This window comes from Silene latifolia, chromosome 4 (genome assembly GCF_048544455.1).
Source record: "Silene latifolia isolate original U9 population chromosome 4, ASM4854445v1, whole genome shotgun sequence".
NCBI classification, from domain to species: Eukaryota; Viridiplantae; Streptophyta; class Magnoliopsida; order Caryophyllales; family Caryophyllaceae; genus Silene; species Silene latifolia.
Genome location: NC_133529.1, coordinates 8,346,331 through 8,360,313, shown reverse-complemented (window position 1 = coordinate 8,360,313; position 13,983 = coordinate 8,346,331). Strand labels below are relative to the sequence as shown.

Genomic DNA, 13,983 nt, shown 5'->3' with positions numbered 1-13,983 from the left:
GTGGCATAAAATGTAAATACAAAAAACAAACAAGGATAGAATGGTAAATGTAAAGGTAAAAAACTTACCAAAATAGGAAAGGGGAACAAAACCTGAATAATCCGTTTTAGGAATAGGGGAACAAAATGGAGAATATGAGGGAGTAATAAAAGTTAGTGGAAAGCTGATCTGACAGAGTCATAAGATTTGGGAGGGTCTGACTGATAATCTCACCCTTAGGTAGATAGTAGATACTAGTCACTATATATTTATTTATTTATTTTTTTTAACTAAAATGTTTTTTTTAAAACGTTATTGGATCTCCGAGGAATTAGGAACTGGAGACATATATCGGTATATTAGTATCATCTTGGGACCAACTCGACCAATTTTCTAGCTATGTCCATAGATTGGAAAAATACTCAAATACTCCTCTGTCCCGATCATTTGTGGTTCTTGTTTATTTTTAGGTGTCTCAGTCAATTGTTGTTTTTTATATTTTAAGAATGAATTTAATGGACAATTTGATCATTTAAACTCAATTTAATCTACTTGTCATTTAGTTATTGTCCTCTTCTATTTTCTTGATCTTTATACCAAAAAAAAAAAAAAAAATTAACCGGGACGAAAACTCCCATAGTGAATTGTGAATAGTCGTACACAAATTCTCATTGAAGACATGACATATCCGTCATAAGCTGAAGACGGATACCATTTTACCTCACAATGCATCCACTTTTTCTCTCTCTGCAACACTATTCATGTGGTCCCCTTTCTCCACTAATCCATTTTGTTACCATTTTATCTCACAAAATATCCGTCACAAATGGTAACCCGTCACAAGGGAGACCAATTGATAGTCGTATAGTTTCCCACACCCTCATTCCCCCGTGTTATCCACTATCCAGCAAAGCCGTTTTACCAGGTACTACACATATAAAAAGCGTCTTTATCAAGTCCAAATTAGATGACCCAGTCATTCATTTCATTTCCTTCATTCCCATCTACTCAACTTGACCACCTTCTCCCTTAATCATTCCTTAATCCCTCCGCTACCAATTTCAATTCCAATTCCGATTCCGACTCCAACCGATCCAAAACCCGATGGATCGGCGTCGAGCGTTAAGTCCAGTATACACGCGTCAGTACAGCACAGCAAGCAGCAACGACTCACCCTCAGCATCACCAGCACACCCTCATTCTCGCCACGCTTCTATCGGCGGCGCCGGCGGGTTTTCCACCGTTAGACGGACTCAAAACGACGCCGCTAAGCAAGCCGCCCGCCGTCTTGCTCAAGTCATGGCTACTCAGGTTGCTACTGATGATGATAACGACGATGATGATGGTGATGATCTGTTTGGTCCTCCGCCTTCGCTTGTTCCTCCTATTTCGCGAAGGCGAGTTGTTAATGGTGCTGGAACTGCTGCTGGTAATGCTGCTGGTGTTGTTAATGGTTTTCACGGGAATTTTGCTAATCGTACGAATCGAGCTCCTTCTCCTGCGCCTACGGTATTCTTCGTTTGATCTTGTTGTGTTTTTCGATGATTAGTTAGTATTGTGTGAGACGGTTTACATTTTTCTAATTGGACCGAACAAAGGGTGATCTTGTCGTGTTTTTCGATGATTAGTTAGTCTTGTGTGAGACGGTTTAATTCACTGCATTTTCAATTTGGACCGAACAATGGGAGTAGAATTATTGTGATATTGGGAATCAATTTAATTATTGATTATTGATTGGGGGATTATAATTAATGTTTGATTTTATTCTAAGTAGGTAATGTATAGCTTTCTGAATTTGGATTTGGCTACAAGGCAGTCTCACTTTTGCCTATTATACTCCGTATTACGGAGTATTTGTTAAACGAATTAAATTTATTATCATTTTATAGGTTGGGGTAGTTTCGTGCTACATTGCTGTGTTACTCCGACTCTCCGACACGGTGATATGTCTGAAACGTGTCTGAGTGTAAGACACGGCTATTTTGGGTGAATTTTCCTATTTTGTGGTCTAAATTGAAGTGAAGTGTCGTGTCGTGTCGGACACCGATACGTGTCTGACACGCGACACGGGAGTTAAGTAAAATGTCGGAGTGATATAACTACATTAGGAGAGATCTTCATTGGTTGTTTTCTTTGTTTGCGATTTTGATTTCACATTTTTGTGTATGCAATTGACGGATGTTAGAACCTAATTTAAACTTTGAATTCTCGTATTATCGAGTTTGAAAACCCTTAAAGTACAAAGACTTTCTTCGTATGGATAGTTTGACTATTAAGGATCTGGCGTTTCTCGGTGTGAGTGAATACAAGTAGTAGATACTAGATAGCATATACTTATCCTCATTTTGATATATTAATTAAAGTCTAGGCAATTTTATGGCGTCCTTAGTTACTGGTGCTGTTATTGCTAATGTTGGTGCAAGTGATGCTTGATTATTGCTAAAATTGGAGCAAGAAAGTCAGTGTTGGAATCTATGTTACTCAGACTCGTGTAGAAGTATCCGACACGGGTGCGTGTCCAAGTGTCGGACTCGCTATTTTTTTTGAAAAATGTGCATACTTTTGTCTAAAATGAGGTGTCCAATGGTCATACCCATGTCCAAGTGTCGAGTGTCGGACACGGGTACGCGGGGAAATTAGAAGAGTCGGAGTAACATAGGTTGGAATCCCACTCTTTCAAGTACAACAACAACATCAAAGCCTTAATCCCAAAATGATTTGGGGTCGGCTGGTTTAGAACCGTCCTTTAGAACCGTCCATGGGTGAACGCACACCTCAAAATATGAATAGAAAAGGGAAAATGAAAAACAAAAGGGAGAGCGAAAATGTAATGCAAAGTCAAGGTAAACTTACAGGTTTTAAAATCGAATTCCGGATTTCTTTTATAAAAACTTAAAATTTAAATTGAGAGAAAAAATTAAAACAAATTTGAAAACCAAAATAGAATTAAGGATCCGGAATGCCTTAAAAGTAAACCAAGTAAAATATATAAGAAAGTGGTTGGTAAAAAAGTGTAATAAAGGAGAGAAGAACAAATAATTTTTTTTTTAAATTAAATAAAACACTAAATATGTCAAAAAAAACATCAAATACTAAAAATCCACATGTATCCTTTCCCTCCATTGTGCCCTCTCCGTCACCATACTCTCCTCAAGCCCCAGAAACCTCATATCGTGCTCTATCACTCTCAAGTCTCAACCATGTCTGTCTCGGTCTTCCTCTACCTCTAGGACCTTTTCTGTTCTCCAAGTCTCCAACCTCCTAACTGGTGCGTCCATAGGTCTCCTTCTCACATGGCCAAACCATCTTAATCGGTTTTCCATCATCTTGTCCTCTGTTGGCGCCACTTTTACCTTTTCCCTAATCACCTCATTCCTTAATCGATCTTTCCTTGTATGTCCGCACATCCACCTCAAACATACGTATCTCCGCCACACTCATCTTTTGAATATGACAATGTTTTATGGCCCCACTCGGAACCGTAAAGTAAGGCAGGCCTAATTGTCGTGCAATAAAATTTTCTCTTTAATCTTTGTGGCATATCTTTATCGCATAAAAACCCTGAAGCACTTCCATATCAATCATCCCAGTTTAATTCTCTGAGCCATATCTCCATCTAACTCCCACTCTTTCAAGTGCGGGGATTTTTTTTTTTTTTCATTCATTCAAATGCAAAATATAATTAGTGTTTGCAGCAGTGTGATGACACCTTGGTGTTAGCGATTCTTAATCTTGTTGGGTGAATTACTGATGCTATTACCATGTGAATGGTGGACCGCTTAGTTTCTCTCTTATGTGAATTAGATAGGCAGGACATTTGTAGAGCCTGTTCCTTCCGTCCGTTCTTCATCAACTGGAAGGCCGACAACAATTCGACCTGCCACAGTGGGACCGCCTGCATTAAAGACTCCTGTTCTGATACCACCAGTTGAACTGCCCACTCCCAAAGCAAGAGCTCAGGGAAGGTACAAGTCATCCTATCTTTTGTTTGGTTGGTGACATTGTTTGTGTGTTGCTAGTTTATCTATATTTCCGATTATTGGCCTCTCATGGTGGAATTGTAATGTTAGGCGCATTAAAATTTCATGATTCTTATACTGAAAGCTTAGACTCTTCAAGTAAAGGTTGTTTTTAACCAACCTTTACTGCTATACTGGTAAAATTCACTGCTCAATTTTGATTTCAGACCAAAAATTTTGCGTGTTTATAGACTTAACCCTCTACTAGTAGCCTGGCTTGTCACCCATGTTTCAGTTGAAATTCTGAAAAAATTGATCGATTAAAAGGGGCAAAGTATGTGAGTGGAGTGGGAAGTGTCACCATTAAAGGTATGTGACTGGAGTGGTGGCACATTATTAAGGTTTTGCGAGTGGAGTGATGGGTTTCACCAATAAAAGTGACATTGTACTAACGAAATATGCCCACAATAAAAATGGGGGCCATTCTAAGAATAGGCCAAAATTGACAAATGCGACATTTCAAAAGACTTAGAGGGAGTGTTACTTTTGGCGTTATCAACTTAGCAGAGATGCAGTACAGTTACCTCATGAATATCTTTTTGGTGTATGTGCTGTGCTTTGAATTTTAATTAACCATTTGTTTTTTATATTCCATAATAGAGTTTATTCGAGAATAGTTGAGCCGGAACCATAAAACTGGCTGCCATCCTACGGCTACTTCCCATCACTTGGAATGGCCATAGACATTATTATTGTATTGAAATCTGGCGCTTCTTATTTTGAGTCATTGGTCACCATCATTTCGGCATCCTTCTCATTCCTGTCAGTATAGGAAATGTTATTAGCTTATGTTTTTCAAAGCTTTTCTTGAATGTCCCAGGTTCCCAGAATTTGGGCAATTTGACTCAAAGGTTTCGGAGAATGAGCCAGAAGCAGCAGACCTTCTTGATAAAGTATGTGTTATGTTCACCTGCAATGTATTTCTGAAAACAAATTAAATTTCTACAGTTCTGTACGAGATGGCTGCGCACTCGTTGTGTTTGTAAATGAATATTGTGAAATTTTGTTTTAGTTTCAACTCTCAAGGATAGGAATTTTGAGATACACTTTCTAAAGATGACTATTATGTTGTTTCAGCTGGATTTGGTACAACAAGAGAATGAAACTCTCGTTGAACAGGTAACTTCCAAGCCATTCAAGGGCCGTTACCTTAGCTCCATGATGTAACTGTTCTGGAATTTAATTTTGAACTTACATACAGCATCGAGAAGCTGAAAAAAGACGTGAAGAGGCGGAGGCCAGGATTAAACAACTTGAATTGCAGGTCTGCATCGTTTGCTGCGTATAAATCTATCATTATGCTGCACTTTTTTTTTCTTTCTTGAAAGATGGCATCAATCATACAATGTGGATTACATTCGGGGTGGAGTCATTTGTGGTGCCCAAAGCGTGAACTACTCATATCTGCGGACTCTGGTTTGTAATTATATATACACGTACGACAAAACCCCACCCCCGGAGAATGACTTCTAGCCCTTGGAGGTTTTGGTGTAGTGGCGGATCCCTCAAAATCTTGGACACATACTCCTCTCAACAACCGAATGTATGACACAGGTTAATTTTAGGTGGATTCATCAACGTTGGGATGCCACAAGTCATGCATTAGCCAATCTGTTTTAGCGCATGGTTTGTAGTTTTCCACATTATTAGGGGTTCTTTGGATCAAAATCCTCTTGATCGTAGTGTGCTAGTGTTCCTCAGTTTTCTGAATCGCATTTACCAAAACATTGTATGATAGTTTGTGATTATTTCTGTGAAACCATGATCCATTTTTGTTTATAGGTTGCATCAATGGGAGAAGGTTTATCGATGGAAGGGAAATTAATCAAAAGGTAATTGTGTTCCTAACTGCATGCGTTTCTGGTCATTGAGGCTGTGATTAAGTCTCATTTTGATTGTTTACAGGAAGGAAGCAGCACTGCGACAAAGGGAGGTGTGTATGGCTCAATGAACTTTATTTCTTTCTCGTCTACTCATATGCTGTTCCTTAGGATTTTTATTAGGGTGTATTACCTTGTGTACAAGTTTGATGTCGTAAGTCTGGGATGTGTATTGTTCGCTAAATGCATTTTGTGTGTATGCTAGGTTGCCCTTGCGGCTGCAAAAAGACGCAGTGAAGGAAAAGAGGAAATTGAGACTCTACAATTAGAGATAGAGGTAGAATATTACTTTGTAACCACTTATGAGTTTCCCAGTACAAGACATTGCTCAGAAACTATCAGAAACTTTCTATCTTGTTGTAAAGAAATTATATCTGAATTATCTGCTTGCTTTTGTGTAGACCATACGTACAGAGGCTGCAACAATCATGGATAAGCTTCAAGATGCTGAGACTGAAGCAAAATCTCTGCGCATCATGACACAGCGAATGATATTGACCCAGGAAGAGGAGGTTTGTTTATTTCATTGTGTTTTAAGTCTATATTATTTCAAATTCACGGGAAGAAACCAACAATCTTACCTGGGTTGCAGGAGGAAGTAATGCTTAAGAGGTGCTGGCTTGCTCGGTATTGGGGGTTAGCTGTGCAGTATGGTATGACTCCTCTCATTTCCGTTGTGTATGTATGATTCTGTTGTGTAGTAGGTAACTGTACCTGTACTTGATCTGTAAGCATAATGAATTTTGTTTCAGCATAATGCCACTCATTTTCAGCATAATGACCACTTAGCGCATAAGGTTTGTTTTTAGGATTGTTCTACATGTCTCGTGGCTGTTTCTCCAGTTTTCCAGAACCATAGTAGCCTATTGTTGGGATTCAAGGCTCTGGTTCTATGCTGAAATGTAAACCATGTATAAATTACTATTTGATGTTTTGGTTTGTCATTTACCAATCAGACGTGATTGCGATCGGTCAGGTGACGGCCGTGATGGTCTGTGTAGATAACAGCGTTTTAACTGTGTAACTATTTTCCTAAATATGTAATCGTTGTTCTTCTTTTCTTCTTCTCTGTTTGGTTGAGGCATTGCTTCAGCAAAAGCATTTCTTCATGGTACCTCCTTTTCTTCATTTCAGAGGCTTTGTTGCTCTGTTGTGGTGTTGACTTGGTAACATCAACTCCTTTGTTATTAACTGCTCAAGCGTATTTTCTTTATTCTCCTCCCACAGGTATTTGTGCTGATATAGCGGGGTCGAAGTATGAACATTGGTCTCGATTTGCTCCCCTTCCATTCGAAGTTGTCACTTCTGCAGGACAGAAAGCTAAGGAAGATTTTTTAGACAAAGGTTTGTTGATAGAGCACTTCTACCTTTAATTTATTCTTGAATTGGTGGTGGCCAGTCAGTATTCTTCCCATGCTTGCTTACATTTTCTGTTTTTCAATTTCTAATAGCGGAGAATAGTACAGACAGATGGAGCAAGTCTGGCAGGGTTCAGGGTGATCTTACAGGGGAAGGAAATGTTGAAACAATGCTTTCAGTGGAGATGGGCCTACGAGAAATGGCTTCTTTGAAGGTTTGTCTTTAATTTTGCAGACTCAGATTTATAAATGAAATCCCGCCCATGCTTTCCACCTGTAATATTTTGTTGGGTTTTTCTACATGGTACCCTTGTAGTTTTTTGAATTCTACATGGTGCCCATCGCTTTTCAAAAATATCAGTGGTACCCCTAAACTTAATGAAAACATCTTAAAAGACCCAAAATGCTCTAATCCGCCTCATTTAAATGTTTAATTTACGCATTTTTGATTGATTTTTTGGCAATAATTATTAATTTGTCATGCCATTAACATAAATATCATTTACTCAATTGTAAACATATTTTCTTTGCAAATTTGAACGTTTAGAAACTTGATTTTTAGTACTTTGGGAATTTTAAGAACATTTTACTAAGTTTAGGGGTACCACTGATGTTTTCAAAAACCTAAGGATACCACGTAGAATTTGAAACAATTCAGGGAGACTACGTGGAAAAACCGTATTTGAATGCAAGGGTATTACGACTAGGGTTCCATTTCCATGCCAACTCTATTATTATGTTCTGTCCCATGTCTGCTAGTACCAGTTTTCTCTTTTAGGTATCATTTTCAGCCATGTTGTGAAGCTTCCTTATAGAATCCACATACTGTCAACCTTCCAGCTTCACAACCATCATCAGTCACCCCAACCACATGTACTACCCCCATATCAACCATGAGGACTGCACCCACTTTTGGTGTCACTGTTTTCTCCTATGTGCTCTTGAGGTTCTCTGATTAGGGTTCAGGACTTGAGTTCCAACCTACATTTAAAACTTAAGTCCTTATTTGGACCTTATTCCGGTGCGTAGTATGATATCCTGCCAGAAAATAGCTTTCGTGGGTGAGATCATTAATGGGAATAGGCGTACCAACTGAGAAGTTTGTGGAGCTGAAGGCCTGAGGCCATAACCATGGTGGCTGGATGGGAGCTACCTGTAGTTGTTGGTGGAGAAGCCCACATTTGCTCATCACTGTGAATATCTTGGCTTCAGTGTCTGGTTCACATTAGCATATTGTGGGCGACAGCGAGCCTTAAGGAGAGGAGAATTTAATGCAGTGTTGGAATGATTTTAGGGCAGATCTATTAAGCCTGTCGGCCTTTTTTTTTTCCAGCTGGGTAAAAATGAAGCACTGAAGCATAAGATGTCTGGGTCGACATTAACATATTGGTTGTGGAGAAATTCTGTTGTGGATATGTAGAGAAGAGGGTGAGATAGGCAATGTAATTGGGAGTAATATTGTAGTTTTTGGGAATTAAATTTTAACAATAGGCACTCCTATTCATTGCCCTAAACCTTTGCCATTGGAGCACATGATATGTAAATTATTATTATTATGATGATGGGTGTTAGACTCGGATAATAGGGGCTTTATCCTTGTTTCAGATTGAAGATGCAATTGCACTATCCATGGCACAACGAAGACGTCCAAATTTAATTCGAGGTAATACTTGATCTGTTCATGCTTTTATATGATTAAAGTCAGTTTTATCATCAATTCATCTATTACTATCTGTATTGCATTTTCCTCTTAGGGTCGTGAACTTTCAAAGCTTGTGCTTTGCGAGTCCTAACCTGTATGTGCAGTAGTGCACAACATATAGAGAACCATGGCGGCAGCGCCATGGACTTCTTCATTTGCTTTTATTGTTCATTCTAGTATCCATTATTGACTATGTTTTTTTAATATTCCTCCAGATCAGAGAGTGGCTGCTGATCCCAAATTTATGGAGTCATTTGGTAATGCATTCATTGTCTATTGTTTATTCTTTAAAATTATTGGTGACTGAATGCACCTGATAGCGTGCATTTTTTAATACGCTTTTCTGAATGGTTACTTGACTTTTAGTGTGTTGTAGAGTCACAGTCTTCAGTTCTTACGTCTTCTGCATTTCTATCTCATGACTAGTTACTCCGGTTTAATGAGGCTTTGATGGTCCCAAATTTTACAACAGTCCTAATTTACTTGCTGTGTCTTCTGCAGAATTGAGTCAAGAGGAGTCAGATGATGTTCTTTTTAAGGAGGTATTCTATTCTTTTGGCATATACATATTAAGATGAAGATCTACTGTCTTTAATTAGTTGGCCATTATACTACCATTATTAGGTGGGAGCAGCATAATAGATACGTCTGAATGCCTCTTTTTTTATCGTTCTGCTAATGAGCTTATTAGGCTATGGTACACTTTGCAATTTACACTATAATATCCCAACATAATTCTCACAGGACGGTGCTCATTCTATCATCATATCTTGTCGCTCTTGTTATGTGCATACATTCAATGTAGCACAGGGGTTGGCTGCTGCCCCTGCAAACTCTTTTTTAAGTAAACCTTCCTGCTAGTTATTTATACATTTCTCCATGTGTAAAAATGGTCCAAAGAGGGCGGTGTCAATTCTAAAAGATAAAGTTGAGCCTTCTAACTTCACTGGCTTATTTTTGCAGATTTATAAGTAATTTTTGTAGTTTACCTTCTAGTATTAATTATTATTTGCCCTCTCCTCATTTCCTAATATGACGTTTTCTCTCGTCAAACCCCCATTTCTCGGCTTCCCACTTTGCTAAGTGGTTAATACATTATGGTGGAGCCACATTTGTATCTTAGAAATTATCTTGGTCTTAATGTCTTATTGTGGGCCTTGTGGCGCTGATTCACCTAAGAGCTCACTTGCGATGGGGGTAATTGTTACTAGGGTAGTAGAGCCTAAATGAACTATAAAATGGAGGAAAGTGATGGTGGTTAGAGATAGAAATGAGGGAAGATAGTGTAATAGTCCCTCCGTTAAGGGAGTACTAGTTACCCACCTTCCCCCTGAGTAATGACGTAATGTATTACCACCACATGGAGGTAATAATTCCTCCCTCGCCTCCTCTTTCCACCCTCTACAACCACCACTAGCCACCAATCTCCTCCCATTTCTTCTTGTTTTAGCCTCCATTACTCCTGTAATAATTACCTCCATCACAAGCAAGCCCTAAGTGTTTCTCGTTATATTGAAAATTGTTTCAACGAAACGGCTTTTCTAGTTGCCCACACCCTGTGTGTTCTTACATCTCCCTTCTCATAGTACAAATTTTGACACATATTTTGACATGCTCTTTCTTTTTGTGAGATACCGAGTAAAGGATTTGGAAATAGATACGTAGTGTGTAATTAGGCCTTTCCCTTACGTCAATCCCGCCCCACCTTTTTCTCTGTGACAGGCAACTTTATATGCTAGATGCATTTGGTTGTCAGAATGTAAGAAAACTTCAAGTAAGCTAAGGGTCGTAAGGACAATAATATATCCCACATGCAAGGAATAAACCATTTATTGCCTTTGGTTTTAGTTGTGTAGGTGGGTTTTATCATCCATCATTGCCGTGTACTGCTCCTAACTTTAAAACATATCAACTAGTAGCCACCTTCATATCCTATCTGGCTATCTGTGATATATTCATGAATGGCCTTTTCGAAGTATTATGAGGAGGCGTTAAATACTAGCCTAACCACTGCTGTGTCAGGTGCTTGTAGCTTTGAGTCCAACATTCCCACGTAAAAGGGTTCAGAGGTGCCACAGTATGGGGAGGTTGTTGCGGAAGTGTGTATTGGAGGAAGGGTTCAGTGTGAAAATTCAGGAACGTTAGGGAAAAACAAGTTTAGATACGTACTAGGCCTTTGAATATTTCGTTGTGTGCATATGATAATAGGTGGATATTACCTTTGGAAACTGAGATAGTGCCTCTGTAATCAATATTCTAAACCAAGATATCCAACTATAGCCTTTATGGATTGGGGTGTTTCCATGAACAGACGTAAATTACGTTTATCATATGAGAGATATCTTCTGTACTTGCTTCAGTCCCTCAGCTGTCTCATTATTCAATAATTTGTCTCAAGTGAGAATGACTAGCTGAGTTGACTAACAATCTATCCTGGAAGTCTAGCCAAACTTATCATGAGATTGGAGAATTATTGAGCTGGCAATAGGATACTTGCGTTTTTGCCTGCCAAATGTTTCAGGACTAATATTTTTTGAACATCTTCGACTTGCTCTTTAGGCTTTCTTCCTGTCAATTGTTTCAGGACTAACATTTTTCTTTAATATCGTCTGACTTGCTCTTTAGGCTTGGTTGTCATATTTTTGGAAAAGAGCAAGAGATTATCGGGTCGAGGAGGACATTGCTGAAGAACGTCTTCAGTTATGGACGAACCGCACTGGACAGTCCCCAACTTTACAAGATGCAGTTGATGGTGAGTTTTTCAAGTTAAATTTTTTTCTTAGCTGAACCTCAGCAATATTGTAGAATATGCTACTTGAAACATGAATAAGGAAATACTAGTATTGGTGCCCGGCTTCGCCCGGGCTACCTCTAGTTCCATTAAATTTTTTTTTCATTAAATAAAATTACTTAAAGTTGCATAACCTATAAATTTGTCATTAATATATTTTTTATAACATATCCTAAAATTACGATTAAATAAATTTTGAGATAAATTCACTACTCCCGCTATTAATATTTTACTCTTATTAATGAAAGAATAGTAATAACATTTCACTACTTGCTCGTAATCATTGTTACTTTCACTACTCCCACCGTAGTTATTGTTACTGTCACTACTGCCGCATTATTATTGATAATTTCATTACTCGCGCCGTAATTATTGTTACTTTCACTATTGCCGCATTAATATTGATTATCTCACTACTCTCGTTGTTTCTACCACTTTCATTAATCTCGCTGATAATATTGTTACTTTTACTATTCAAATGAGCGATTACTATCATATAACTATATCCAATGTTACTACAATTATTTTCTTTACTGACGAAATTACTTTCACTACTTAGGCATGCAATTTTAAGAGAGTTATATATTTATATAAATATATTACATATATGCAATCAAATTGAAAGAATTATGCAATATTATATATTATGGAATCTAATTTGAATTATTTATAACCTACTTATATTATATTTTTGTATGTTAAATAATTAACATCTCTATACATCTAATAAACTATAAAGTTTAATTAAATTGCATAGATTTTAAATTTAATTTATAATTTTATGATGATAATAATTAATATCATAGGTGTGCATGTTTATACTAATTAATTAATTATTTTATTTTAAGAAAATTGACCATCTCCTAGCCTTCTATAAATATTTAGGAAAATTACCAAATATCTTATTTCTTTTAGTCTCCTTGAAATTGACCATCTTAATTAATTATTTTATTTTAAGGAAATTGACCATCTTAATTAATTATTTTATTTTAATGAAATTGACCATGCTTAGGAAAATTACCAAGCTTCTATATAATTTAATTTTAATCCAAACTATATAATATTTGCATTGAGATCCCTTAATCGGGTCCATCATACGGTGCTAGTGATTTAAAACTATATAGTATAATTAATTTGTATAACTTTATTTAATTACATTGAAGTCCCTTGGTTTCTGGAATTAATATATAGTATTGATTAATTCAGTCTTTGAAATCTCTTTAAATGTCACTTTGCCGTGTCATCTGAAAGTTGGTCAGCAGAACTAGTTTTGACCAACACCCAATTTCTATTAATATTCGAGTTCAATGTTTTATAACCTTTTTTTAGCCACTTTGCCCACGCTTTATGTTTTGTTTTAATATATTTATTTATCAGCAGAAGATTCTGTAGTACAAGAATGAACATTTGTCAATATGCTTTTTAATTGTGTTTTCATGCATCTCTCTAAACTACATGGTTGGGTATTAGTGGTTGCAGACTAGTCTCTTCAGCCAATATCACGTTAAAATGTGGTCACAAGTACGGTTGACTTTGATTATATCATGTTCCAGTTTGCTAAATGCTTCATATGTTGAAAGTGTCTTAACATGAGTGTATTTTGGCAGTTGACCGCGGTTTGATTGAGCTGCGGAAACTTGGGATAGAACAGCAACTTTGGGAGGCATCTCGTAAAGAGCTTGAACATCACCCGTCCTTAGTCGAAGGTGACAATGATAAACATGATGCTGACTCTGAGAATTCTTCATAATGAATACTCCGACACCAATTCAATCTAGTTGCCCCTAGTTGAAATATATTGACAAATTTTGCTTAGTTTCCGATTTTGTACATTTGCCAATTGTGTATGTGAGTTTCAGTCGATGTCCGAGAATATTTGTAAATTTGGGTGTAATTAAGCTGTTTGTGTTGCTCGTCAAAACTCTGCTTGTGTTATAGTCACGCAGTGATTGTTGAAATTGGAAAAAAAAAAAAAAAAAGATAGCAGGAGATTTACAGACGGGAAGGATTCTGTACACTTCAAAATTTCCTCGAGGAAGCAACGTTGTTTGGTGCTCATTGTACTCCGTCTGTTATAATCTTTTGTTTACATAATTTTTTTATTTTTTTTTGGCAGCCATTCTTTGTGGGGTTGATCGAATATAAACAAATGATTAGGATGGAGGAAGTAATAATAAAGTATGTTCAGCATGTAAATGTTGAGCATGGATTCTCTCCATATTTTTTCGGGATATACAAATAGGATTATACATCC

At 37.3% G+C, this 13,983-nt stretch overlaps 1 protein-coding gene across 1 annotated transcript; it reads left to right on the top strand.

The window, feature by feature from the left end:
* Positions 1 to 944: 944 nt before the first annotated feature.
* On the top strand, positions 945 to 13,650 carry LOC141652808 (coiled-coil domain-containing protein SCD2-like). Its single transcript, XM_074460415.1, has 17 exons — positions 945 to 1,488; positions 3,784 to 3,944; positions 4,819 to 4,891; positions 5,076 to 5,117; positions 5,200 to 5,262; positions 5,781 to 5,830; positions 5,904 to 5,931; positions 6,084 to 6,155; positions 6,280 to 6,390; positions 6,471 to 6,531; positions 7,106 to 7,222; positions 7,330 to 7,451; positions 8,842 to 8,899; positions 9,154 to 9,195; positions 9,440 to 9,480; positions 11,564 to 11,690; positions 13,337 to 13,650. Exons 1-17 carry the CDS (start codon positions 1,084 to 1,086, stop codon positions 13,477 to 13,479), a joined length of 1,716 nt encoding a protein of 571 aa, XP_074316516.1. The 5' UTR covers positions 945 to 1,083; the 3' UTR covers positions 13,480 to 13,650.
* The last annotated feature ends 333 nt before the right edge of the window (positions 13,651 to 13,983 follow it).